Source organism: Opisthocomus hoazin, chromosome 9 (assembly GCF_030867145.1).
Source record: "Opisthocomus hoazin isolate bOpiHoa1 chromosome 9, bOpiHoa1.hap1, whole genome shotgun sequence".
Classification (NCBI taxonomy): Eukaryota; Metazoa; Chordata; class Aves; order Opisthocomiformes; family Opisthocomidae; genus Opisthocomus; species Opisthocomus hoazin.
In genome coordinates this window covers 29,055,000-29,082,882 of record NC_134422.1, presented here as the reverse complement: position 1 = coordinate 29,082,882, position 27,883 = coordinate 29,055,000, and the positions used below count along the sequence as shown (strand labels likewise).

General features: G+C 48.5%; 2 protein-coding genes across 14 annotated transcripts in view; one reads left to right on the top strand and one right to left on the bottom strand.

The window, feature by feature from the left end:
• Positions 1-8,848, top strand: part of RAPH1 (Ras association (RalGDS/AF-6) and pleckstrin homology domains 1) — a 107,354-nt gene extending 98,506 nt beyond the window's left edge. For all 6 annotated transcript variants that reach the window (XM_075429645.1, XM_075429646.1, XM_075429644.1 and 3 more), the window contains exon 14: positions 836-8,848. In XM_075429645.1, coding sequence (XP_075285760.1) covers positions 836-2,773 — 1,938 coding nt within the window. In that variant the 3' untranslated portion in view covers positions 2,774-8,848. The remainder of the gene's footprint in view (positions 1-835) is intronic.
• Positions 8,849-9,417: 569 nt separating this feature from the next.
• ABI2 (abl interactor 2) overlaps positions 9,418-27,883 on the bottom strand; it is an 80,042-nt gene continuing 61,576 nt past the window's right edge. For 4 of the 8 annotated variants that reach the window (XM_075429650.1, XM_075429651.1, XM_075429655.1 and 1 more), the window contains 4 exons: positions 27,305-27,463; positions 22,054-22,140; positions 21,561-21,734; positions 9,418-16,785 (listed from right to left, as the gene is read on the bottom strand). In XM_075429650.1, coding sequence (XP_075285765.1) covers positions 16,610-16,785; positions 21,561-21,734; positions 22,054-22,140; positions 27,305-27,463 — 596 coding nt within the window. In that variant the 3' untranslated portion in view covers positions 9,418-16,609. The remainder of the gene's footprint in view (positions 16,786-21,560; positions 21,735-22,053; positions 22,141-27,304; positions 27,464-27,883) is intronic. The other 4 variants (XM_075429653.1, XM_075429652.1, XM_075429657.1 and 1 more) reach the window with 1 other exon arrangement.

Genomic DNA, 27,883 nt, shown 5'->3' with positions numbered 1-27,883 from the left:
AACTTGAGTAATGCAATTACCTATTTAATTTTTAACAGGAATGTAGGCTTACTATTTCAGAGAAACAATTTAATTTGAGCTAAACACGATGAGTGGACTAAAACATTGCCTGCTGCTTTCCCCTTGCTCCTGCTCTTCGTCAGCTTTTCCCTGTCTTTCCTGTCTTCTTCTGCTTCACAGAACAGTTGCATGTGTAGCTCTTCTTGCCCAAGATCACTGTCTTTTGCAGATCTCAAAACGTTTTCTTCTGGGGAAGTTTTTCTAGGAAGCCTCAGTTCTCCCTCGTGGACCTCATTTTTTTCCTTGCCAGTCTTGGATACCAGAGCGGAATTCCTGCGCAGGGCCTGCTCTTCCCCTGTTGTGGAGCAGCCGGGGGTTTCTGCAGTTTGTAACACCGGGCTGCGTAAGGCCCGAGCTAACCAGCGTGAAGCCTGGCAGGCGCTCCGGGCGGCCACGGGTGCTTCAGCTCTGGTCTGACCGAGCCGGGGCGATGGCCCAGAGTCTCCGGCTCTGCCTGGCCCCCCGTAGCGGCCTGTCGGGCTCTGGGGTGCTCTGTCGGGGTCACTGCGCTGGCCCGGGCCAGGCCCAGCCCTGAGCGCGGCCGCCGGCCCCAGCCCTGGCCAGGGTGCTGCGCTGGCCCCGGCCGGGAGAGGCCTGGTCCGGCGGTGTTTTGCGGGTACTTCCTGCATGCTGTAATCTAATGTTTAATGACAGGCACGTTTAGACCTTGACTTTATAATCTCTTTGTCTGTCTCTCTCCCTCCCTTCCTCTCTCCCTCCCTCCCTCTCTGCCTTTTTCTCCCTTTCCACTTCCACTGAAATCCCCTTCCCGTAGGCCCGAGGGGAGCCTGCAGGTCGGCCCCTCGTGCCCGCCGCCCCCCCGCTGTCCCCGCAGACGAAAGTGCCGATCCCCTACGCAGCGTCCCAGCCGTCCCCGCCGCTGCCCCCCCCGCCCCCGCCGCCGCCCCCGCCGCCGCCCCCGCCGCCGCCGCCCCCGCCCCCCCTCCCCAGCCAGGCCGCCCCGCCCGCCGCCTCGCCCGCCACCCTGTTCGTCAAGTACAGCACCATCGCCAGGCTGCAGAGCGCTGCCCAGCACGGCGGGCCCTTCGCCAGGGCCCCCGCCGCGCAGCAGCCTCCCCCGCCCCCGGGAAAGCCGCAGCTGCCGGTGCCCCCCGCCGGGGCCGTGCCGCCGCCCCCGCCGCCGCCGCCGCCCCCTACGCCGGGCTCGGCCATGGCGCAGCTGAAGCCGGCGCCCTGTGCCCCCGCGGTGCCGCAGTTCGCGCCGCCGCCGCCCCCCCCCAAGATCCACCCGGTCCCGCCGGCCGCCAGCCAGGCCGCGGCCGCCCCGCCGCCGCCGCCGCCCCCGGTGCCCGCGCCCCCGCCGCCCCAGGCACCCCCGAAGCCCGTCGCGGCGGCGCTGCCCCCGCAGCCCGGCGGGAAGGCCCCGTCACCGGGGGCCGCGCACGTCCCCGCCCCCCCGCCGGCTCCCGCGGCCCTGGCGGGGAAGAGACCGCCCAGCGGCACCTCCCCGCAGGCGCCCCCGCCGCCCGCCGCCCCGCCCGCGCTCCCAAAGCAGCAGGGCTTCTCCGCGAAGCCTCCTCCGTCCCCTCAGTCCCCGGTGCCGTCGGTGGTGAAGCAGATCCTCAGCCAGTTCCCGCCTCCTCCCGCCCCACCCGCCGCCGAGCCGCCGCCTCTGAAGCCCCTTCCGCTGAGCGGGGCTCCTCAGTCACCGCCGGCCGTGAAGGCGAAGCCCAAATGGCAGCCCTCTGCCGCTCCCTCGCCAGACTTCCCCCCTCCTCCCCCAGAGAGCAGCTTAGTGTTTCCTCCTCCACCTCCTTCCCCGGCTTCCTCTGCAGGTTCTCCCCCCCCTGACAAATCGGGGTCTCCGGGCAAAAAGACCGGCAAGACGTCAAGCCCCGGAGGGAAGAAACCGCCTCCGACACCTCAGCGCAACTCCAGCATCAAGTCCTCCAGCTCCACCGAGTACCATGAGTCCAAGAGACCTTCCGTGGACCGCCTGGTCAGCAAATTTGCACACCCGCCAGAGCCGTCGGGGTCTCCTTCCAAGGAGTCGTCGCCTCCTGCAGCCCCTCCGAAGCCGGGAAAGCTCAACCTTTCCGGGGTGAGCCTGCCCATTGTTCTTCCGCAAGGAGGGATCCCAGCCAAGGCGCCGGCTCTGGGTCTGTCTGGGAAAGAACCCGTGGTCGAATTCCCTTCGCCACCGTCTGATTCGGACTTCCCACCACCACCACCTGAAATAGACCTTCCTCTCCCGCCAGTTGAGATCCCATCCGTGTTTTCAGGCAGCACCTCCCCGAAAGTCGCTGTTGTCAATCCCCAGCCTCAAGTGTGGTCAAAACCATCTGTGAAAAAAGCCCCGCCACCCACACGTCCCAAGCGGAATGACAGCACTCGGCTGACGCAGGTGGAGGTCGCAGAGCCAGCGGGCTCAGCTGGCCCTCAAGTGCCCACTTCGCCCAAGTCCAGCCTTAGCGTTCAGCCGGGATTCCTGGCAGACCTCAACCGGACACTGCAGCGGAAGTCCATCACCCGGCATGGCTCCCTCTCCTCCGCGCGGATGTCCAGAACAGAGCCCGCAGCCACCATGGATGACATGGCCCTGCCGCCGCCGCCGCCGGAGCTGCTGGCTGACCAGCAGAAGATGAGCAGCTTCGGGGGCGGTCATATATCCGGCTATGCAACGTTACGGCGGGGGCCACCCCCAGCGCCTCCCAAAAGGGATCAGAACACCAAGCTGTCGCGGGACTGGTAGTCAGCGACCAGGGGCCGGTGCTCTCTGTGACTTGCGGGCCACTCCGTGACCGGCCAGCCACCTGGGGAGGATGTGGGGACGCGAGTGGTCGCCCCACCAAAGGAGGTGACCTCCAACTGCAGCTGAGGCTGAACGTAAAGACCTTCTCCTCACGGCTAGGCCGAGAAGGCCGGGGGCTTGGGGTGTTGATACTTTATTGGGAAAGGTGGGTAGCAAGGCATTGACGTACCCTTCCAGTTTCTTTTACCGTTCTTGTGGATTGGACCAAAACCCCGTTTTCTTACTTTTTCTGCATTTAGGGGAGGGGGGGGAGAGAATTTTTTTGTAGTGTCTGTCCACGTGAGACATGTTTGTGCATGTATTATAAGTGTAGGTATATAATATATTGTGATATATTTCGTCGCAATTATAGAAGATAACCAGAATGTTTTTGTAGAACCGTATTTATTGTTTCGGTCACTATATTATCTGGAATCAGACTCTGTAACTGGTCAGATCTTACCACAAAGATGAAGATGGAGGGGGCACTTTAAAGCAACGAAGGACAAAAACCCCAAAACACAAACACCCCCCTCCAAGCCTGGTGGCAGTTTGCGGTGGGTAAACGGCGCAGAGCTGAGGTGTTCTGCCAGTAACTGTACCTTGTCCACTGATTGAGAAGGACAGATGCAACATACCAAAACATTCTGGTCGTAATACTACTGAAAACGAGTATGTTCTGAGGAAGAAAATAGATTTTATATATAGTGGGCTGGAGTGAAATATATTTATACTATAAAGAGCCTCCCCCTCCCTTCCAAATAGTTTAAAAATATACATTGCTACAAATTATTTCAAAGTTATTTGTCCATGCAGTAAGTAGGATAAATATACATTATTCCAATCCATTATGCATTCTGACTTTATAGTAGGCTTGATCGTTTGTTTCCGTGGCTCAAGATGAATACATTTGTGTCAACCCCTGCTGAAAGCTGCCAGGACTCCTGCAGCCGGTGGCGACCCCACGGCTGACCCGCGCCGATACATGGCTTGTACGTGCAGTTCTTTCCCTGAACGAACAGGTAGGTTTGTGCAGAGCGCGTTGTGTTCTTCCGCAGACATGCACAGCGTAGGTCTCACCTGTGCCTGGCAGGATGTGTTATCTTTACGAAAACAAGCGTCCGGAAACCTGTAAAGAAAGTATTGTTTGTAGTTCATTGGAAACTGTCGGGAAACTTTCCCTGCTGGAAAGAGAGAAGGGTGTGGAAATTTCAGGCCAAGCACAGCGGGAATTCCCTCTCATTTCTTTGAGCCGCCAGAGACGCTGTGACCAATGCATAAACCTGTTAATTACAAAGTTGCACTTCTAGCAGTCAAGGGAGAAGACTGGAAAAAAAACCCCAACCTTGAGAGGCAATAACATGTGCTAATAATTTAATTTAAGGGCCCTTATGCATAGGAAATAGACTATCGTATTTGCTTTGGTTTTTTTGTTTGCCACCGAGTCGCAGCCAATCACCCGATCAAGTACCAGAGTCCTTTTTCTTGTACTTGCGTAGCTTGGTAGTGCGGTCTTGCCCGCGCGTCTGGGCGTTGCGATAAGGCAGTGTCGTTCGCGTACGTGGTGGTGTGTATCGTGCTGCTCGTTGCAGGGCAGCGGTACGCAGCCTTTGGGAAGGAACTGAAGTGCTCGGACTGTACCTACCCCATCCTCGGGTGTTGCGACTTCCCTCGTCACCGTGGGGATACTGTCATGGCTCGGTGGCAGAGGAGTCTACAGTTTGCTTACCTTTTCTCCAAATGAAATGCAATATGCTTTCCTTCCCCCAAAGAATGAAGCAAGGGAGGCAGCCCGAGCTGACGGTATCCTCGAGCATGTAAGGAAGATGTAAACGAATCTCTCATTAGAGTGATTCAGGCTGATAGATTTAAGAAATATTATGACAGTGTCCCACATTCCCTATTTTTTTTTATAAAGTGCTTTTTTAAAAGTCCAAATAGTAAATATCTTTGTGAATAATTTATGAATAGGAAAAAAGCTTTGCTAATTAGAGGGGGAAAATGACACATCTATAACTATATAGTTTTAAATAAGTGCATCATGAAAAGAGAAAAATTAATGGTGCTGTCTCTGCTGACCTGTTTCATATGATTTTTTAAAAATCTGTTTCAGCACCTCTGGAAATTGTTTTAATATTTCAGACTAGTTTTTTTGAGCAATAAGAGTATAATACCATTGTGTGCATTTGTAAAGCACTGCTATTGAAAGGCACTTTTTTGTATCTTTCAGATCGTTCACAGTTTTATTTCTACTATTTTTGTGCTTATAAAGTGTCCTTAAAAGCATTTGCATTGTTGATTTTAAGCACGCTCGGTGTAGCTGGCGAAGAGCTTCAGAGGAGGGTTGTTACGCTACGCTGCGGTTCATGGGTGCGTAACTGGCGCCGTGGGCCCTCCTGCAGCGCGGTGCTGTGCCGCCCTGGGGGCTCGCACCCACCCGCAGCCACGGGAGCGCGGCTGGAGGCGTCACTCCCCAGACGTCACTGGAGACAGGCGAGCGGAGACGACGTCCTGCGCCCTGGCAAGGTGCACCGGGGCTGGTGCGTCCGGTGCTCCCACGGGGGAGCCGGCAGGGAATCCCGCTTGCCCCGTCTGTTCTTCTTTCCCCCAAGACAGCTCCGCTGGTGTGTGTCAGCTCCAGTCCCTTCTCTTTGGTTCAGTCAGTGCGGGTACCTCTGGGCTTGGGGCTCGGCAGCGCAGTGTTCTGAGTGCAATTCCGTCAGAGGCATTTGAGCTTTGTTCGCGTTTTCCTGCGCCCAGGCTCATTTGCCCAGTCTCTCTCGCTAGACGATGAATCCACGCTCCCTACTGCGGGACGCTGCGCGGCTTGTTGGGAGACACAAGTTTAGCTCTTTAAGTTTGCAGCAAAAAGACTTGAGAGTCAGCAAAGGTGGCACCCCGTATTCCTCCTTACTTCCTACGCCAGGAGGGATACAGAAATACAGCAAGTGGCGGCAGCTTGCTTTCTCTCAGCTGAGCACTGGAATTTGGCTGCAGGGTGGTTCAGACAGCCTGGCTGCCTTTTCAGCTTAAGAGAACCCCTACTGTAACTTGCTTCTCCAGTATGTGTACTGGTTTTGTGACAGTCAGTATTTATGCCTTATTTGCAAGTAAGTTATTTTTTCCCCATGTGCACGGGTCTCATAATTCCACCATTATATTTATTTAAATCAGAAGACAAAGGGGCCAGATCTCAGACACACAGCAAGAAGCTTCCTGCTACAAACACGGGCTGTCATCCTTTCAGCGCTATGAAAAGGAACAGGGGAGAGCTGAGCTTTCATGCTCTGGACGCAAAGACAGCAGCTGCTTTGATCCTAAAATACTGAGAGTACGGTTGTTACCTGATGAAGTGTGTGGCCTTGACAGTTGTTAGGGTGGGTGCTGGGGAAACGCCCCGCTGCTGCAGGGGCAGCTGAGAGCCTGACCGCTGCATTTGTTACCCTGGTCCCCATCTGGTGGTCATTTCCTCGGCCAAGCAGCGGTAGCATCCACCTCTGGGAGCAGCAGGGTCCTCCTGCTCAGCCAGGTTTCTCTGTGCCTGCAGCACAGGTGCAGAAAGCAGGGAGCTGGTCTTCTCCAGCGCTTTCATTCTAATGTGGGGTCTCGGGAGTTGCTTTGGAACGGAAAACTAAGATTTAGAGCAGCACTAAGAGAAGAAATCCTTTAAAAAAATGAAAAACCACAGGTTCTAAACAAACCATAGGCAACATGTTTGAGGGGGATAGGCCAGGGCTCCTGTCTAAGCTTTCAGAACCTGTGCTTGGGGGAGGTTAGGCACAAGGCTCTCAATAAAATAACCCTGTTACTTTCTGTGGAAGAGGAAAGCTCCTGCTTCACCCTGTGCCGTGGTTTTCTCCTGTGGCAAACCACCACTGCTTGCTCTGACTTGGTGCACAACCTCAAAGCCAAAGAGCTCCTCTCCTGAACCTGCTCTGCAGCTTCCTGCAGGGCAGCAGTGACTGACAGCAGGGAAGCAAAGCCAGGCTCCCTGGATCGCTTTGGTTTCAGGTCTGGGGGGAGAGCGAGCAGTTTCTTCAACAAGTGCATTTTAAGATTTACTGTTCTGGACTTGCACATGTAAAGGTTTTCTGATTTCTTCTTTCTGTGCCCTTAGGCAACCAGGTAACTCAAATCGGCTCAGAGGTAAAGTGTGGCCAGTTTTCTGAGCTAAAATTATTTTTCCCACAGTTACAGGAACCTAAAGTGCCGTTTCAACAGCAGAAGGGCAAAAGAGACAATTTATGCATATTACAGAAAACTGTATAGAACTAAATTGTACTTCAGTGGTACCACTGCAGGGAAATTTGTTTCTTTTCAAAGATTATAAGTGGGTCTTACTTACGAGTATTACTACAAATACAGAGTCCTGTTAGAGGTCAGTTGCGCTCCAGGAAAGCAATATAAATGCCTGACAGAAGGTAGTGAGGATGCAGCCAGAACATGTGCGTGCATTTGTTTTGGGGGGTTTTTGTCCCTTTTTCATTGCTGGGTGTGCGTTACATACTTTTTCAAACAGTGCTCCTCATTTGGAGGTGGGGGGAGTCGAGATGCTTCGCATTCCCTCACACAGTTGGGGTGGACTCCAAACCAGAGAGGATTTAATACTACAGGGATTGGTGCTCCTAGATGGTTTCGTCATGTGCTGATGGGTTTTAAGCTTTTCTTTTGGAATGGTAGGTTTGTCTGAAGCTGTGTAATTTTCCTTTCTGAATTTTTTCTTCTTCAATTTAAAAAAACCGCCCATGAAGACTGACAAAAGCAGCATTATGTTGCAGGGGTCAGCACTCACTAACCTGTGCTCCAGTGAGTCACGGGCTTTGTCTAGTTTTGAAATGTTTAAGACACTAAACTGCAAGTGAGGTGACAACACCTGCTTGTCCCGCACACTGTAAATTAAAGTAATTGCCACTAACGGGAAAAACAGCGCTTTGGGTTGATGGCTGTTTGGTGCTCTGAGGCACTCGGCAGGGCAGGGACTGGGTCAGCTCTGTTCATCAGAAGTGTGGAGCTTTGGTGCCGAGAGCTAGAGCATTTGGAAGGAGGAACAGGAACTAGTGCTACAGGAACAATCCCCCATGGCAGGGATTTAGTGAGGGAAATGAGCCAGAAGGGACTTGAGTTACAGATTTTGAAGCCCTCCCTTATTCAGTGCTTCACGGCAACTTGTCTGAGGAGACTCGGGAACTGAACCACCCCCCTAGTGGTTTCGTCCCACGGTTCCCAAGGCACCAAAGATGCATTCAGAGCTAAAGTCCAGGTGCTGCGCAGAGGTGCCTGCCCCAGCCTCTCCAGAGGCGAAGCTGCCGGGCGCTGAGTGCTGCCGCTCTGCCGCAGCTGTTTGGCCAGAGCAGGGCTGCTGCTGCTGGAGGCTGCGCACCTCTGGCCTGCAGCCACGGCTGCCAGCGGAGCGCCCAGCTGCGAGGGGCAGGGGCCAGGGACCGTTTGGCAAATGAACCTGGGCCCAGGGCTCCCTGCTGCCGATTCGGTGCAGCGCTATGGAGCTTGTACTTCTGAAAGTAAAACGAAATGCTTTGTCAGGAGTTGTAATTGCAAATCTTAGGTCTCCTTCTAGGGGACTGCAGTGGACCAGAAATTTACTGGAGCAGCAGTTTGTTTTAGGGCTTACAGCAATTGTTAGCAGCCAGTGGTGATATTCTGTATAATGCTAGGGATGCAAATGTAAGAAAAAAGTGTCATTGCAATGATAGTTTGTCTGTGCAGCAAACTTGTGCCGAGTGCTGTAAATACATTCATGTTTACTGCTTTAAAAAGAAAATTGCACATTTTATCTTTCAATGGGATTGCCTCCCCTCTTCTTCCCTTTCCAAAAAGAAAAATCAAAGCTCTTTTAGACTGATAGCTTCAGGTTAGGGGGAGCTTTGCCATATTATAAATATATATAAATATATGTATAAATATACTTTTTTAAGCATGGGAGAGGACAAAAGAAATACTACATTATAGAGTACCCAATATAGATCATTATACAATGGAATATGCACAATTCAATAAAGATGTAGTTAAATTTAATAATCTGTTTTAATCCTCTGTCTTGCCGTTTTCCTTTTTCTCGGGTTCAGAACCCACACTGTGTTCTCAGGACATTGGTGGTTCCCCTCTGCAGGGATCAGGTATCCGAGGGCCTACCGGTTACCATTTATATGCTCACTCTCCATAAAACTGCTTTTTGTTCCTTTGCACAGTCCTTTCCCGTGGGTCAGAGCTGGCTGTACCAGTCACACGGTGCACACCAGTCTAACGAGGACCCAGTGTGAAGGCTCACCTTTTCCATCTGCCTCCTCCCTCAGGCAGGCAGGGTCCTGCACAGCCGACGGCTGGGAAGTGCTGCTGCGGAGGGGGTTCAGCTCGGCTCGCCCCCTCCTGGGGTGTGCTTGCAGGCTGGCCCCGCACCACTGATTTGAGAGATTTGAGGCGCTGCACCAGTGGTGATGGTGCCTTTGCTGTGGGTAGTGCTGTGCTCAGAGCTGCTCTGGGACGGGGCTCCCGCAGGCGCAACTGGCCCTGTCCTCGCCGTGTTGGACAGGCTGTAGCCAAAGTCAAGGAACGTGATGCAGCAGGGCACGCTCACGGAACACAGGGTGTGTGCTTTGTTCTTTTTATTTAGGGCTCGTAACAAGAGGGTTTAGTACACAGCAACAGTTAATTCCAAGTACAATTAAAAAAATTTAAAAATTGGGTTTTGCACTCACTGGAAGGTGGTTCAAATGGCACACACAATAAAACGTTACTGGCGGCGCACAGCTCCCCAGAGTCCTGCAGGCTTGGTCACTGACAGTGGGCTCTGCACTCCTCCACTGCGTCGGCAGTGCCAGCAGCAAAAGCACAGCGTGCTGCTTCTCCTCTGACCGCAAACAGGGTGGGGGTGGGGGATCTGCTTGCAGAAAAAGTGCATGGACAAAATCCATGTTAGACACTGACATTTCCAGAGAATTCATAGAAACTACTTGTCCATGCAAGTTGCAAAAGACACTTTTTCAAATGTGAAAAGAAGCACTTGTTCTTTACAAAAAAATCTCAGACGTGTCAGCACTTTAGCAAGGCGCTGTAATGGAAATGAATTTGTACACAGCTCTTCCTCCTCAGTCAACAGTGGTAGGATTCTTCTGAGGTTTTAAGAGAAACGGGAGCAAAGGTACTGCACACATTTCAGCAGTCACCACGCTGGTGCTCAGCAGGATGCTGGGGACAGGCTGCTGCTGACTTTACTGTTCTGTAATACTTCTTGTAATAAGCAAAGGTGCTAATAAAATTAATATGTTTGGAGTACCAAAGAAAAAAAAACACTTCCTGCAGGGGCAGGAGATTGCACAAACACAGGTGGGTTTTTTTGAATGAAAGCAGCAGCAACCATGTGAATTAGGTCTGTGAATTAGTCTTTGTAACAGCAGTTGGCAAATCTTCGCTGCATCAAGCTTTCAGCAGCCCTCCCATGGACAGGAGGTGGGGGTCTCGCTATTCTGGCAGTTTCAAAATCAAAAGCAGATCAACAGGACTGTTACTACACACTGACTTCAGCTCCTGGGGGGCAGCCCAACCACAGAGTGTGCCCCTCTTGCACTGGTCTGACCTCTGTGTAATACCACTTTATCCACACAATGCGGCAGTGTCTCTGAGAGATGCCAAAAGGTGAGGAAGGTGAATGCACCGGTAAGCGCAGCAAATTCTTGCCCGTGGCACCCCATAAGCGCTAGCCCATCACCTGCCTGCTGGTGCTCAGCGTACACCACCATCTGCGCTAGAGATGAGGGCTGTGAAGACAGGCCTTAGGGAACGCAATAGTGCTGTACACTTCTCCTGCCACTGTTGCCAGCGCAGGAACTGATGTCTCTGCGTGGGGTTTGCAATGCTCCCTGCAATGCCGCAGTGCTCCATCAGTGACTCCATGCTCCCAACGCAAGTACTGCTCCCAGGAGGAGGCACGGCACCATGGCCTTTCCAGCAGTGTCCCAACAAGCTGCCCTGCCGAGAACACAGCTGCCGTTTCTTTCGCAGGGTGGCCTGTCCCACCTCTGGGAGGAGAAGCCCTGTAAATGCTCCCACTTTACTAACTTGCATAAAGTCCCATCCTTTCCAGAAAGGAAAACATGGAAGTTTTGCTTTTGCTTTATGCCTGAAGCCCAGAGACAGAACTAATAAAAAGAGCGCTCATTTCCAGCAGAGGCAGCTCTGCAGCACCTGCTAGGATGTGGCGGAGCTGGCTGGGAAGGGCGCAGCACGAAGTCGCCATCAAGCGCCGGGGGGACAGGCCACAGAAGCTCTACCGTTTGCGTCAGCGCGCAGCCCTCCTGCCCCTGGCGTCACGGGCAGGCGCGCAGCCCGGGCAGGCAGCCCACCCTCTGCCACCACAGGAGCACCAGCCCTCCTGCCGCCTCACTTTCTGCTCATGAGAAACTGAAACACGCCAGAGAAAAGTGCCACCTTTCAGAAGCTGCATCCCTGCAAATGTCAACTTTGGCTGTCACCAAGAACCCTCAGCAGCAAAGAAAGAAAATGCCCAGGAGCTGTGAAAGGAAAACAAACTGCTCTAGCAAGAACTAGCGGGTCTAAGCCTTCCAGGCGCCCAATGGTACTGTGGGGAGCTGTGGTTCAAACCAGCAGCAATCTCCAACCGCTTTCAGGAACAACCCATTGAACTTGTTCCTCTTCTCACCAAGTGCAAGGACACATCAAGGCCAAGGAACACGGCATCAGCTGCTGGTAACACCCACCAAGATCTGCCCTCAGCCCCGTGGCTCTGCCGCACCCCGTGGCCTCCCGTGAGAGCAGTGGCTCCTCAGCACCTCGCTGCCCGCCCGCGTCTCACCCGTCAGGCCAGCGAGTCTCCAGGCATTGCCTCAGCTCCCTGGTGCCCACTCCAGACAGTGGGCATGGGCACACCATCGGGGTGCTCCAGCACAGAAGGTGCTGCTTGCCTCGCCTGCCCCTCTCAGCCCTCTGCTGCGATCGCCGGGGAGAGAAACAAAGAACATGACTCCATCATGGCGGGAAGGAGGGAGCAAAAGAGAAAAGAGGGAGGTGGAAAAAAAAATATAGGTGAGACAACATGCAACCTCGGCCATCTCTCTCAGGCTGGAATGAAGGCACCAAAATAACCTGCTTGGGCAGTATGTGGGGACAGAGCCGCTCTCCAGCAGGCCCACGGCGGAGAGGCAGCTGCAGCGGACAGCTCTGTCCCCAGAGCAAGGCAGGAATCTGACACAGCACAGCAGAGCGCAGGGCCGGGGCTGCCGGCCGACTGCTGTGCGCCGCGGCAGCTCTCACGAGGGGAGAAGCACATGCATTTGGCTGCATCAGACCCTTTGGGCTCCTCTGGAGCATCTCCTGCCCCCACCTCTCTCCTGCATGTACACCCACTTCTGATGCGACAGCGGGTGGTGCTGAGCACCTTCAGCTGCGGCGGCAGGACTCAGGGCAGAGATGTTCTGCACCCGTTTGAAATACTGAGGTGTTTCTCCCCCGCCCTCCGTTCTCCATCCCCTTTTAAAGTAAATGTGTAAATTAAAAAGGGGCGGGGGAGAAGGTTTTGGAGGAGGAGAAGTACAAGGGACAAAACTGGAAACACAACCCTCACTGACTTTGCTCACATGCAATCTATGTAACATTAATATACAAAGCCTGTTTACCTTGGCCTGGTCTATGACCATTACATAGCATCATCCCCAAACAATCCACAGAATTAAAATCTGTACAAAATAAAAAATATGCATAAAACTCAACAGATTTCTTTACATTAGTACTGCATAATAAAGCATAAAACCAGCAGGAGGTGACCCAAAAATTCCATCCACAGCAGCTCCTGCAGGATAAACAATTCCATATGCTCTCAGCAAGGGACCAGACTAACCCCTGGCCCATCACACCAGAGCCAGTTCTTTCAGGAGCTTCACACATTCCACTTCCAAGGTTTTGCAGCCTCATCTTCCATGCTGAGCTCCAGCAAGCATTCAGCACATCCCAGCGTTCACACCACTCTGCTCTCACAAGACAGAAAATGTGCAAGATGACCAACCACCTGAATGAAGGCTAAGGACAGGGGGGTGCATCAATCACACATGGTGGAAGCACCACATTATCACCGCCCACCTGTCAGAAGTATTCAAGCATGTGCTCTTATACAGATTTCACTAACGCGTGACCTCCCAGCTGGAGCACGGGTGCACAGGGAGAGAGAATCATAGAATCATAGGTTGGAAAAGACCTCTAAGATCATCAAGTCCAACCATCCACCCAACACCACCATGCCTACTAAACCATGTCCTGAAGTGCCACATCTGCATGTTTTTTGAACGCCTCCAGGGATGGGGACTCCACCACCTCCCTGGGCAGCCTGTTCCAATGCCTGACCACTCTTCCAGTAAAAAATATTTTCCTAATATCCAATCTAAACCTCCCCTGATGCAATTTGAGGCCATTGCCTCTCGTCCTATCACTAGTTACTTGGGAGAAGAGACCAACACCTGCCTCACTACAACCTCCTTTCAGGCAGTTGCAGAGACCAATAAGGTCCCCCCCCTCAGCCTCCTCTTCTCCAGACTAAACAGCCCCAGCTCCCTCTGCCGCTCCTCCTAAGACTTGTTCTCCAGACCCCTCACCAGCCTCATTGCCCTGCTCTGGACACGCTCCAGCACCTCAATGTCCTTCTTGTAGTGAGGTACCCAAAGCTGAACACAGTGCTCAAGGTGCAGCCTCACCAGCGCCGAGTACAGGGGAACGATCACCTCCCTACTCCTGCTGGCCACACTATTCCTGATCCAAGCCAGGATGCCGTTGGCCTTCTTGGCCACCTGGGCACACTGCTGGCTCATGTTCAGCTGGCTGTCGACCAGCACCCCAAGGTCCTTTTCCACCAGGCAGCTTTCCAGCCACTCCCCCCCAAGCCTGTAGCGTTGCATGGGGTTGCTGTGACCATAGTGCAGGACCCGACATTTGGCCTTGATGAAACTCAAAGAGTTGGCCTCGGCCCATCGATCCAGCCTGTCCACATCCGTCTGCAGAGCCTTCCTACGCTCAAGCAGACCGACACTGCTGCCCAACTTGGTGTCATACCTCTTTCTGAGGGAGCATTCAATCCCCTCATCCAGATCACTGATAAAGATATTAAACAAGACCAGACCCAAAACTGAGCCCTGAGGGACACCACTCGTGACCGGCCACCAGCGGGATTTAATTCCATTCACCACCACTCTCTGCGCTCGGCCATTCAGCCAGTTCTTTATCCAGTGAAGAGTACACCCATCCAAACCATGGGCAGCCAGTTTCTCCAGGAGGATGCTGTGGGGAACAGTGTCAAAGGCCTTACGAAAGTCCAGGTAGACAACATCCACAGCCTCTCCTTCATCCACTAGGCGGGTCACCTGGTCATAGAAGGAGATCAGGTTCAGCTCTCATTTACAAACTCACTAAGGGCCATAACTTGATGCATTTCAGCACCGTGTGCTCAGTCTTTACCATGAATGCAACCAGGGCAAGGGAAACCAGGAAAGCTCCAACAGGCCGGGAAAACACAGCCCCCCTGTGAGCACCAAAGGCTTGTGCAGTACCGCTGGTCAGTCACCAGGGCCGCTAGCCAGGCTGCACCCACCACCTTGCTGCGCAAAAAGTAGTCCTGCCCTATGCCACTACAAACAGTCATTCCAGTGACTGCGCAGCTGGCATTTCCAGGCTTGCTCCCAGCGAAAGGATGGGCTGAGGGAACTGAACATGGTGGCTTCTGTTAGTCTTCCTGCAAGACACAAGTTTTCACACAGGAAGGCAGAAGGGTATCTCTTTTGGCTAACACTCATCCCAAACAATAACACCGTCAGCTTTCAGAAAGAAGACAACAGTGTCTTGGCTACACGGCTGTCAATTCAGCAGGGGAGAAAGCAACCTCCATCTTCTCACCAGTTTCTTCAAAGTTGTACCTCCTGTAGGCTTCAACCAAACTAGCTCCTCACGCACTGTCACAGGAGTTACCGCAGTCTTCTGCAAGCTCACAGCAGGTGATCACATCCATCCATGCCCCACAAACACACCTCCCCTGTTTGTTTCCTCTTTCTTTCCCCCTGAGCACCCATGGTGCCTCCCTGCCCAGGTGTGCACCAGGCCCACACCTCCATCCTGATATTGCACTAATTACCAAGCAAGGGGACTGGGTCAACTAGCTGTATCGTGGCCAACACCATCACAAACCCAGCCCTGGCAGCGCTCTCTTGTGCGCTGCTCTGTTTTACACACAGGTCTCAGAGACACCTGCAGAACTGTCTCGCCTTCGACAAGCTGCTGCTGGTACCAGCTGGAATTTGGCCAGGTGACACTCAGGTTGTTCACCAAGATGCCCTGGCCCAGGAGGCTCTCATGGTACAGCAGTCAGCTCAATCTCCAGGCTAACAGGACCACAACAGGAGGCTTACCCAAAGATCACAGTTAGTCCTTCCTAAGGGCAGAATAGTACAGCCACCGCCTTACACTGATCTGCTAGGCAGAATCACTGAGCAGCATTTTGACCGAGACTAGATGAAAAAGCAAACTATCAACACAAGGGGCTACAGAGCCTTCACTTGGTATTACTCCACCCCAGATCCACCAGTACAGCTCAAAATATCTATTTCGTTATAATAAACAATGGAGAGGGCTGGGGGAAGAGCTAGGACTACTACTAGTTACTGCTTGGATTTCCATGGGAAACCAGTACACACAACAGCCCTTTTTACTTCCACTGAAGAGATTTTGGCAACAGACACGAAGACGACAATTGCCGTTTGTCCTGCCTCTGCACAGGGCTCTCACAGTACATATGCAAATCTAGTCATCAAGTACAAAATAGCCAATTTACAATACCTGATTGGATTTTATGGTAATATTGTGCACAAGACTGAAGTTGGGGGTAAGTTTCTCTAGTGCAAGCAGGCGTGAGTAGATTTGAACCTCAGATCACAGCCCCTAGAGTTTATCCTCTGACCCCAGGAGGACCTGTAAACTTTGTTTTGCCTCCACCGTCAACGGCAGCTGTGCGTTCTGTTTAAACCGACAGCACCCGTGGTGAGTAGCTCGCTGCGGAGAGGAGCACATTTACATCAGTGCAGAACACAAAACAAATCTGTGGCATTCAGAAGATGAGGAAATGGGGTGGGGGTCCTCTGGGCTGCAGCCACCTTAATTGTCTAAACTGAAAGGTGAGTGACTGAACGCCAGCTCCGTGTGCCCCTGTGTCAGCCTACGTGTGCAGAGCAGCTGCAGAAGTGTTTACGCTAAAGAGGTGCCCAGCTATCTGGCAGTCAGTTACAGGAAGAGCTCTGTGCAGAAATCCCAGTGTTTGCTAGCACACGACTGTTCTTCCAGCTGCACGGAGTGTAGTGTAGAAACAGGAGGGACGTCCACTGGCCAGTAACCCTTCACCGCAAGCATCCAGGACATCCCAAGCGCCAGGTGCTGCTGCCAAGGGTAGGACCACGAGGGCACACAGGATTCCTGAGACAGATCCCAAAGCCTGTCAGAAGTCAGAATTCGAGTGAAGCATCAGCTACTCAATGAGTTTGTTACATATGAATGGGTCAGCTAAATTCAACATCAGACGGTTCAGGATAGCCTCTGCTGGCAGCCAGAAGAGCCATTTGTTCAAACAAATCACTATTGTTTTATAATGAGGGGGAAAAAAAGAAATAAAACCAAAAGAGTGGTTGTTACAATTATCCTTCATTCAGTTATACTGGATGGGCCCCCAGAGGCTGGTGGAGATCTGGGAAGCCCTGACAGCTCCTGCAGCAGGAGATGCAGTGTTCTGTCCTCTAGTCTTCACTCCGAGTAATGCATGATTGACTCCACATAGTTCCCTGGGAAGAGCCCCGTGACGCCATTCATGACCCCCTCATACCAGCCGTCATCATTTTTCTTGATGACATAAATGATGGCACCTTCCTGAAATGAGAGCTCATCTTCTTTGTCCTTCGTGTAGTCATAGATCGCCACCACTAGGAAAGAACAGAGCGTGACTGTTAGGAGACGTACAGGGAGGAGGAGGAAGATCAACCTACCTTGTACAAAGTTCTCCACATTCAAGGCAATCTCAGAGAACTGCACTGCGGCACCTCTGTGTGTGCAGAATGACCTGCTGAGAGGGGCAGCTTCTTCCAACCCCTTTCATCAGAGCTCAGACTTTGAAGCACGAGAGCCGGGACTACTTTAACTCTTCTATCCCTACAATTTCCAGACCCACCATAGGAAAAGTTTACAAATGTATGATAAACTTTTGGTGTGGAATGACACGAGGAAGTGGATGTAACTCCCCATGGCTACAACCACTCAAACCTACTGCAAGATCCATGTATTAGATGTATGTGCTACACCAGACCTCTGCACAACTAACAGTCAGCAGGAAAACACGGACGAGGGAGAGCAGTAAGACCTCTCTTCGGATCACAGGAAGAATGAGCCAATGCTAACATCCCAGACTGCCATCTACCTTAGCTGTAAAATCTGTACAATGCGTATGTGCAGTCCCAGTAGCTAGAAGTCACTCCCAGGGTATACAGTGACAAGGAGGGCAAATCCCAGTTTGGAGCTAGGAAGAAGTAAGGCAATTCTCTGAAACAAAATGTGTGCCTACTACATCAGGGCATTTTTCTTACAGCTGCAGAGTATTTTACTGAAGGCACAAAAGCTGTTAGGAAAGTCAAAGAAATTGGATAAAGCGCTGGCAAATATTAGAGAGAGCACTGTCCTGAAATGGCAGAAAATAGACATCAATCTGATATGTTCTTCCATTCTCAGTCCTAGCAGTATGTGTTCCATACGGAAAACTAGCTATGCCGGACTCTGAATACTTTAACAAATAGCACCGATCACCGCTTTCAGCACTTGGCAACAAAACGTGCAGTGCTGCCATTGAATCAAAATGGAAAACAAAAACATTGAAACAGAATCCGAAAATCTTGTACTGACGATAGAAGGGAAGATACTGTAAACCAAAGCAAGGTGAAAAAATTAACAGCATGTGTTCATGAGCACAGTGTCCTACTAAACTCATCATTCTTTTCTAAAGAAAAAGAGGTCATTTCCTTTTGAGGGAGCAAAGGAATCGCTACAAATATTTACTAGAGAAACCTGGATCCTGAAGAGATTATAAAGTAAAATATACAAATCAATCCCAATGGAGAATCAGAGTATGTACAGAGATTTTTTTTTCCTAAATAAATCTCCCAAACAGGAGATTTGTATCATTTGACCAGAGCATATTTAAAAAACACATGTTGCTGGCTCTACACTTGTGCCAGCACAGTTGTTAAGTAACTCATTCTAACTAGTTTTAAACATATCATTCTAAGGAAGCAAAACACAAGTGGAGACATGAGTAAATCTTTAACTTGAAAACCAGAAGTCATTATATGAGCACGTGATACATTGAAATTAAGTCCTTCAAAATTCCTTTTTAACTTCTGTACCTGTTCACTTTAAAACATTTCTTCCTAGAGTCACTGTGCTGCTGTTCTTCACACTCTTGACAATAATAATCCAAGGATCACAGTAACTTCCAACTCCTTTCTTCCTCATTTTTGAGTGTACTCTAGTCCCTTCTGATACTGAATGGTTTCATTATTTCATGACCACACATAGGAAACTCTTACCTAAGTTTGTGATGAAAATTTGCTTCTTGTTAAGCCTCTCACAAAATTAGCTGAAGCCTGGTTTTGTGTTTACATCACTCTTGCTTCCTCCTGCCTGTCACTTTCGTACTAGCAACGTTCCTCTCTCTAAAGGACTGTTTAATCCTTCTGTCTGTAGTCCCACCAGTTCACGCTGTCAGCTTGTCACACGTACCACGAGTTACCAGGAGCCCAAGCAAGTACTGCAAAATGGCTCCAGCTGCACCAGGAGGCAGCAGTATCGACTCAGGAGGTGGGCTCCTTCCCTGTGCGACCGAGCCACGACTGCTCCCAGTTTCTAGCTGAACACATTTCAATGCAGATATGAAAAATATTCATTTAAATTGATATTATTCCAGTCAGTGATCTTTGGTTCTCTGACAATTACACAGAGTTTGGCTGAACTCTGTTACATCAAACTGACCACAAACATAGGCCAGACTGCTTATCCAGCTGACACCTCATGGCGGTGACCACACACTTTCTCTGTGTGGAATGAGGGCAATTTTTCCTTCTGGCTACCCATTTTGTTCACCCGATTTGCAAAGCTGGGACATTTTCCTACCTTTTCACGCCACACACCCAGACACACAGCTCAATGGAAAGTCCAGTGTGCGTTCCTGGCCGCTGCTGGTTGGCTGTTGCCATTACAGCCATGTGGTAGCATCCCCAAGTTCAACTTCCCCAGTAACTGCATCCTACCTAAGAGTTTCTCCATCTGTTCAGAATGGATCTGCTATCACTTCCTTCCTCAGCTGTAGGTTAGAGCATGTCTCAATGTTAAATATACCTCCCACACTGCATGACCCCCTCTACAGAACAGCATCATACTGAATCCCATCTCAATACGTAGCAACCCTCTGTATTTGACCCTTTCTTGGTGTCCCAGCTTCTACATTCTCACTTCTGCAAAGGTTATCTGCACTAATCATATTAGAAATGCTTTCATATGAACTTAAATAGTGAATAGTCATACCAAAAGAACAAGCACAAATCCTAGGAATTGCTACTCTACTCATTGGGGGTAACAGTGTTTCAACAGCCATTTCCTTCCATCAGTTGTATCCGCTTTCAATCATGTGGCATGGAATACTGTTTACAGGAACTTAAGGAGTTGCTATAGGAATAATTCTTTTGCAGAAGACAAAGCATAACTAGTTCACAGCAGGCTAAGTATTTGCATTGAGTATGAACGTCCTCTTTCAGCATGGGGCTTTTCTTTAACTTTAAAGCTTGTTTGCTACAAAAAAAAGTCACAGCCAAGCACTTCTCTCCCAACTCCAGCAAAGCAGTCAAATCTCAAGACCTGGGCGGAAGATCAGTAGGGCTATTCATGCAACTACAACAGAATCCACACTTACGTCAATATCTCATTTTTTCTGGTATTGTAAAACTACTATTTAACAATTCTTCCTACGCTGTAAGCACTTTAATTTCTTATTACTTTCGTGGGTGTTTCTGAGAACAGACCAACTTTTTAGATGTTTTAGTCATCTAGTTTTCAAAATACGGATCAAAATTATGTTTTTTGCATTGGACTCTACATCAATATGAGAGAATGTTTAGTTTTGTATACTTTTGCTTTTCTACAGGAAAAATGTTCTTACTAAAAGCCTGACTTTCTCCAGCTTATCTCCCGTTACAGTTTTGCTATCCCACGTGTTTCTCCCTGTAAATATCAAACTACAAGTGCCTGGACTGCCTGCTGAGATGGAACAGATCTGTGCATATATATGCACCTATATAAATTATTTTAGTTCACAACCTCACAGAATTCAGATGAAAAAGCAGATCAGAACAGTATGCTATAATTCAAATGTCATTATTTCTTCAAATAGAAAGTTGTTTTCCCAGGCCATGTGCCACATGATTTCGTGGCTTCTCTTCCCCACAAACACCTCCCCCCTCTTTGCATGCACATGAGATACTATGAACAGGCAATGCGCATCAGGGTGCTCTTTCTTCTCTTTTGCTCCTAGCTGAAATGCCACTAAGGATTTGCTGAGGGCCAGGTGGCAGGAATAACAGAAACATAACAAAACAGTGATACGAATGTAGAATTAGGCTAAAGAGTGTCTTATGCCTGGAAAAATACAGAGAAAAATCTTGAGACTCACTCTCCTCTCAAAAAGTAACATGCCTGCAATCTTCATCAAGCAGAAAATACATCAACCACAATGAAAGTGAGCAGATATTGTGCACTCTCAGAACTGCCTGACAGGAGGGAGTTCATTAAATAATGTAGCACATCCAGTAGTGGATGAAGTGACATGTACTGGTCCCAACCTCAAGAAGTTTGCCATCGTCCCCCAAAGAAAGAAATGCAACACCAGGAACTCCACTCCAAAACCTGGTTTTGTGAAGCCAGGTAACTAGCATCAATAATCAGGAATAACCTCCCAACTGCATAGCAAGAAGAGTACTTTGTATATGAGATCCCTCTATTCCCTATTCTCCCTCATGGAAATAAGCTTCCCTGACACAAGTAAGCTGAAGCAAGCTTTTAATCAAACACCAAGTCTGTGTGCTCAACAGAATAATAGCGACACTTACTGTCAATCAGGGGTACGGAAAGGTCAAAAGATAAAGCAAGTCATGGAAACACCCTGTACGTCAGCCACTTTGTTTGACAAATGGTCTCAGCTTGTCAGCAAAGCCTGGATACTCCTTGCACTAAACACACCAGCAAGACGGAGGGTGGGGGAATAGCAAAAAGCCTTCCACATATTCCTCCATCTCCTTCAGGAACAGTAATATTTCCTTTGGGCTGGACTTGGCAGAAAGTGCCCCTTCCATGTTATTTTTTACTTTTTTGTTCCCCCTCAAAGGAAAGATGGGGACAACTTTTTCGCAGGGCCTGTTGCAGACTGGATATAAGGAAGAAATTTTTTACAGTGAGGGTGGTGAAACACTGCCACAGGTTTCCCAGAGAGGTGGTAGATGCCCCATCCCTGGAAACATTCAAGGCCAGGTTGGACGGGGCTCTGAGCGACCTGGTCTAGTTGAAGATGTCTCTGCTCACTGCAGGGGTGTTGGGCTAGATGAGCTTTAAAGGTCCCTTCCAACCCAAAGCATTCTATGATCTCTACCAGCTCTAAACCTACCCTTTTCTAAGTAGGTCCTTGGTGCCCAAGGAGGGTCCTCCTCAGCATATGGATCACTGTACTCCACCACAGCTGCTTCCTCCTCCTCGTAATCCTCTGGAGGTGGGGGTGGAGGTGGAGATTCATCAAACACTGTCTCATCCACAGGTGGTGGTGGGGGAGGAGTATCTGAAACTGAAAATAAGCAGTAGTATAACTATGAAAACGTCTCTAGAACCATAGTAGCAGGCTGAAGTATCACTCCCTATCCCATTTAGTTGCACCAATAGTTAGCACTTGTGGAAATACACTAGACACAATAACATTCAGAGAAGGCAGGATCAGGTTCCTCCAATAAAATTGTTTCCTCTTCCCTCCCTTCACAATTTCAGACAAACTTGCAGAGGCAGTAGTGAAGGCAGAATTCTGACTATATACAGACAAATCTTCCATCCACTCAGAACAAAAGCCACATCCAGTAATAAATCACAGCACAACGGAGCAGCAAACTTACTGTTTTCTTGAACTCTGGCCACAAATCCCATTAGCGGTAACTGTGGAGTTACCTGTAGGATGGAGGGGGGAGGAGGAGCAAGGGATGCTGCCACAGAAATTAAAAAGAGAGAAGCATTCAGTTAGACACACAACAAAGCAGCAAACAGGAAAGTAGACATCATCACCACTCAGACAGTGTAGCAATCTGCCAAGGACCTGGGACAAAAGGCTGACATTCAAAGAAAAATGGCTCAGGTGGTTTAAGCATATTCCTAATCCTTACTTCAAGGAGATTTCTCTCTTTTTAAAATTTCCAACCCAACCCTTTTCCATAAGGTTAAGAATCCATGCTGAAGTATATTTCTTTATGAACAGACCTAACTAACAAATATATCAAAAGGACTCTCTTGACATAATCCTCCACCTTTCAGATTGAATTGATATTTATAGAGGTGACTTCTGTAACAGCATCCAAGAATCCTTAGTAATGAAAACAGATACAACCAGTTGTCTCCAAGATGCAGGCCAAAAAACCCCTACCAAATAAGATAGTTATTTTAGACAAAACAGAAAAAGACATCTTTGAGAACTGAGCATACTTGGAAAACACGGGACTTCTGACCTTACTGGCAGAATAAACTGCACTGTGCTGCTGCTGAACTGGGGTTTAAGCCAGGAATGAAAGTTTCAGTTATCTAGTTAAATTAAAAAAAATAGTTAACTAATTTTATCTAGTTTTAGTATCACTTTGCAAGAGTAATGCAGTAATATTCTTTAAGCAAGTTACAAGATTATTTTTCAGAAAGCACACCTCAGGAAAGCAAAACTAAATAATTTTGTTAGTAGTGGCATATAAAAACATTTAGTCATGTCCAAATGAATGAGGGAAAGAGGTCTACAATTCATGTACCAGTACATTTATTTAGCTTGCAGAACAGAACTAAATAAATTTCAGATTAATTCCAGAGCCAGTAAGAAAACTGTCAGATATGATGTAGTATTTTTCAGAACTAATTCGCATCATCATAGCAAATGAGAAGAACTCCAGGGCATTTAAAATTTATGTCTCAAAATTTCTTCTGTTTGCTTATTTCAGTAACTATTATCTGAAGTGCTCTGAATTTCTTCTGTCACTCAAATTCACATTCCTTTCACAACCACAAACCCCAAACAAAAAAAAAAACAATAGAGCAACCATCCTTTCTGATGTAAAAATATCCTTGTACCTCCATAGAAAGCAAGCTCAATTATCTCACCATTTAATTGATATTTCTTCAGAAAAAATGAAATACATTTGTAATTACAGCTTCTTTGACTTGAATGATGTGACTTCTGAGAGTATTTACTCCTTCAAGTGTAACCACAGTAGCTGGAAACAAATTTGGGCTTGCATTTTTTCAAAGCAAGAAAAGGAATCTTGAAGTCCCATTGAAATGCAGTAATATTCATGAATTCAGCATTCCTTGCCTTTTTAATTCTATATGCTACAAAAATATTCAGTTTCAAAATGTCTCCTCTGTTCAATGTCATACAGATTCATACAATTCATATCTATCATATGAGACTAGCTTCAGCTGCCTAGGTCCCTTCAGTGTACTTTGTTCATGTGCTATCTATATTTCTCTGAAAGAAATAATGAGGCTTTCCAGACAGAAAAATAAACCACTCTACACAAGCACTCCAAGCAAATACAAAAAAAAATCCCTTAGTTTGGGTTGTGTAGTTTAATCAAAATGGTGAAGCTTACACTAGCTGACATCATTCCGTGTTTATCTTAACCATTTTGTTTGTGCTTCAGTCTATGCACAGTGCAGCAACTATCATATTATACTGTCTCTATATGACATATAATGACTCTAAGCTAGTTTTGACCTTTAGGAGCTGATAAATATTTATTAATAATGACTTTGTTTATAAAGTGCATCAGAAGAACTTTACTGTATCTCTGCCGCCTCAAAAGATGAGAAGAACACCAGCTTAAATGTTCCCTCACAGCCTCCTTCCATACAGACCATTGGTAGAGTAAGAGTTCATCTATACAGTTGCTGTGAATTAATTCAGAAATGCTCAAGAGCACCTTCCACTAGATTGCTTCAGCCTGGGAAGAATTCCGCCATACAACAGTGTGCAGTGCAGACCGTCACCTCAGGACTTGCGCCGTTTCTTCCACGGGGTTTTTAGCCTGTGCTGAGCTCTATACTGCTTAGATATTGGTATCTAAGGCTGCAAAGTTCAAACACTTGTTAGGTGGCACAGCTGGCAAGAGTGGCTTTGGGACAGACATGCTGGGATCATTCAGGGTCCGCATTTCTTAATATTTTCTTTTCAGTTGTTAAAAAGGTCTCACCATGAAGTGGAGAAATTATTTTACAAGTGTCATTCAAAAGAACAGGGCCGCCATACTAAAAAATGGAAGTGAAAAAAATGTACTGCTTTGTTGCCAAACAGCCTGCAAAGAAGAACAAGCTACAGCTGGCACACTCCTCTGCCTGTTGCACAGTCTCTTTTTCACCTCTGAAGTTTGCATTTTCTCCCCCTCTTCAGGAATGCTGAGAAGCAATTGCGGCCCCTGTCCTGTCACTACTAACCCCGCTCCTTACAGACACAGCAGTCCCTCCATTCTTAGGGTCTTCATCAATTATGCATGCTTGAGCATCTTCTCCTTTCAAGGTACAGGCCAAAAAAAACTTGGTTTAGTATAACCGCAAAGCTACTAAATTCTGTATTCTGCTAGGTGTATTTAAAAAAGTCTCTTACTACAAGTGCTTATTTATGTTGTATCAAGTATGCCAGTATAATTGAAGTATTTTGTTTGTGATTTACATCTCAAGTAAGTAATTATCTTAATCATCATCATCTTTTTGGGTACACAGACTGAACTGTGGTTATGTAACTTACTTAAAGTCTATTTGGCATCTTCTATGATTACCTATTAACAATGCAATGGCAGCTTGCAGAGAATTCTCCCTTCGCTAAAGCAGAAATGCGCAACCGTTGTCAGAAACTCTTTGGATATACTGAAAACCCTCTTTACTGCCAAGGTAACCCTGAAAGGTTTCTTTTATTGCTATTACCATTTCCTTCTTGCCTGTTCCCCTCCAGCTTTCAATATGCATATAACGTGCTTAACAAACACCACATATTTCAGGCAACTGGGCTGCAATTTAGTTATACAAGCTCCTCCACAACCCTGTCCCCAGAAGGACATTCATAAATGTCCTTCTCACATTTAGCACACACATCTCTTTGCAGGGTAGCTCACAAGCAGTAATATTTGAACCTGTTCAAATCTATTAAATGCAGATTCCAGCACTTGGCCTAGTTCCAAGTTCAGTGTTCAATTAATAAAAAACACACCAAAAACCACCATGACAACAACCACAAAACATAAACACACTGTAGTGGCTGCAAGTCAACATTCAGTCTTGCTGGTAAGAGGGCATTGCCTAACAAGGAACCTTCAGTAAGTCCCCTGCATCTTTCTGGAGCTTTGTCAAAATAAAGTCTCCTCTACTCTGGTATCAAAACCTTCATGTTACATCAGAAGCATAGGGAAAAAGACTCCTTTAATAAAAGGCTACTGCACTCTGCCTGACACACAGGACATGCCACTCCTTGTTGGTATCTCACCCTGCTTTTTAAGACACATCATTCATGGTCCCACCTGGACTGGAGCAAAGCATTTCACACTGTCACGCGTGACATCCTTGTCACTAAAGACATGTATTTGATGGATGGACCAATGGTCACACTCAAAGAACTGCAGTCAATGGCTTGATGTTCAGGTGGAGACCAGTGACGAGTGGTGTTCCTCAGGGATCAGTGAGGGGACCAGTGCTGTTTAACATCTTTGTCAGTGACGGGGACAGTGGGATTGAGCACATCCTCAGCAAGTTTGCCAATGACACCAAGCTGTGTGGTGTGGTCAGCACACTGGAGGAAGGGATGGCATCCAGAAGGACCTTGACAGGTTTGAGAGGTGGGCCTGTGCAAACCTCATGAGGCCAAGTATTAGGTCCTGGACATGGGTTGAAGCAATCCCAAACCCAAATATAAGATGAGTGGAGAACGGATTGAGAGTAGCCCTGCTGAGAAGGACTTGTGGGTGCTGGTTGATGAGAAGAAGCTGAACATGACCCGACAATGTGCACACAAAGGCCAGCCGCATCCTGGGCTGCATCAGAAGCAGCGTGGCTAGCAGGGTGAGGGAGGGGATTCTGCCCCTCCGCTCTGCTCTGGTGAGAGCCCACCTGGAGTCCTCCGTCCAGCTCTGGAGCCCTCAGCACAAGAGAGACATGGAGCTGTTGGAGCAGGGCCAGAGGAGGGACACAACAATGATCAGAGAGGGCTGGAGCACCTCTCCTGTGAGGAAAAGCTGAGAGAGTTTGGACTGTTCAGCCTAGAGAAGAGAAGGCTGCGGGAAGACGTTATTGCAGCCTTCCAATAATTAAAGGGGGCTTACAAGAAAGCTGGAGAGGGACTTTTTACAAGAACTTGGAGTGATAGGACAAGGGGTAATGGCTTTAAACTGAAAGAGGGTAGATTTAGATTGGATATGGAAAGAAGTGCTTTACTCTGAGGGTGGTGAGGCACTGGCACAGGTTTCCCAGAGAAGCTGCGGCTGCCCTCTCCCTGGAAGTGTTCAAGGCCACGTTGGATGAGGCTTTGAGAACTCTGGTCTGGTGGAAGGTGTCCCTGCCCATGGCAGGGGGTTGGAACCAGATGGTCTATAAGGTCCCTTCCAAACCACTCTATGATTCTCTGATTAAAATAACATCACCTGTGGACTTAGCAGATGACAGAGCTCCCTTGCATCCAATACCAAACACCACTCATGTCTCTAAGGTGTCTAATGCCTTGTATAACAAGTGCAATTTCTTGAACTGTCCATTAATCAGAAGGAAAAAGCATAAAAGACTGATTAATGAAGAATCAGTGTTCTAGTGCAAAATCAAATACTCATTCCACACCAAAAAAGATACACGACACACGGTGTAGTAAAAGATTAAAGCTTGTCTAACAGGGACAGTGAGATTAAAACTAATTCATGTGGCAAGAAAGCCAGTATTGTTTCAAGCTGCTTGCCATAAGGGAAGCTGAACACTCTGTGCTTGGACTGCAGCTTTAGCATGGCTACCAGCAACACACTGGAAGCTACCTGAGACTAACTGCAAGATCTGCAATGGGGACAGAACATAAGATTTCAGAGATCTGAATGCCACTCCATTCACCACTGTGTTGAATTCAACAGAGCAGAAAAACTTTCCTACCTGGGTTCTGGTTATAAAATGGTCCTCCGTTCATCTGGTTCTGAAGGCTTGTCTGTGATGTGATCGAAGGAGGACGCCGATATGGCAAAGATCCCCCTATTGTTGGGGGGGTGTGTCGAGATGCAGGCCTGTTCATGCTGTAGAACTGAACTGGGTGACCTAGGTTAGAAAGAGAAATGGATAGAAAGAGAAATTGTTAGCAAAGAGAAGAATGGTGTCTGCCTTTTTTATATCCGCACTCAAGACTCAAAGGCTTGGAAAGGATTTTGGTTTTTTTAAGCCAGCCTGCATCCTAGGAGCAGTCAGCCAGTTCAGCTGCCAGGCTGGCAGGACACTGGATATCTCAACAGCAACACAAAAAACAACTCTCCCAGCTGCCTGTACTCAGCACTGCTCGCAGAAACCAGTATGAAAGGACAAAGGTGTCTAAGTTACAAAGCTTCAAAACGAAAGAAAATAATGCCTGGTTATCCATTTTATATAATGTATAATAAAAACTTCTTGAAAATTTAGTTATTTATAAACCTGCAAAAAAATAACCTTCACAGTTCACAGTCCAGCGATTAAGCAACATACACA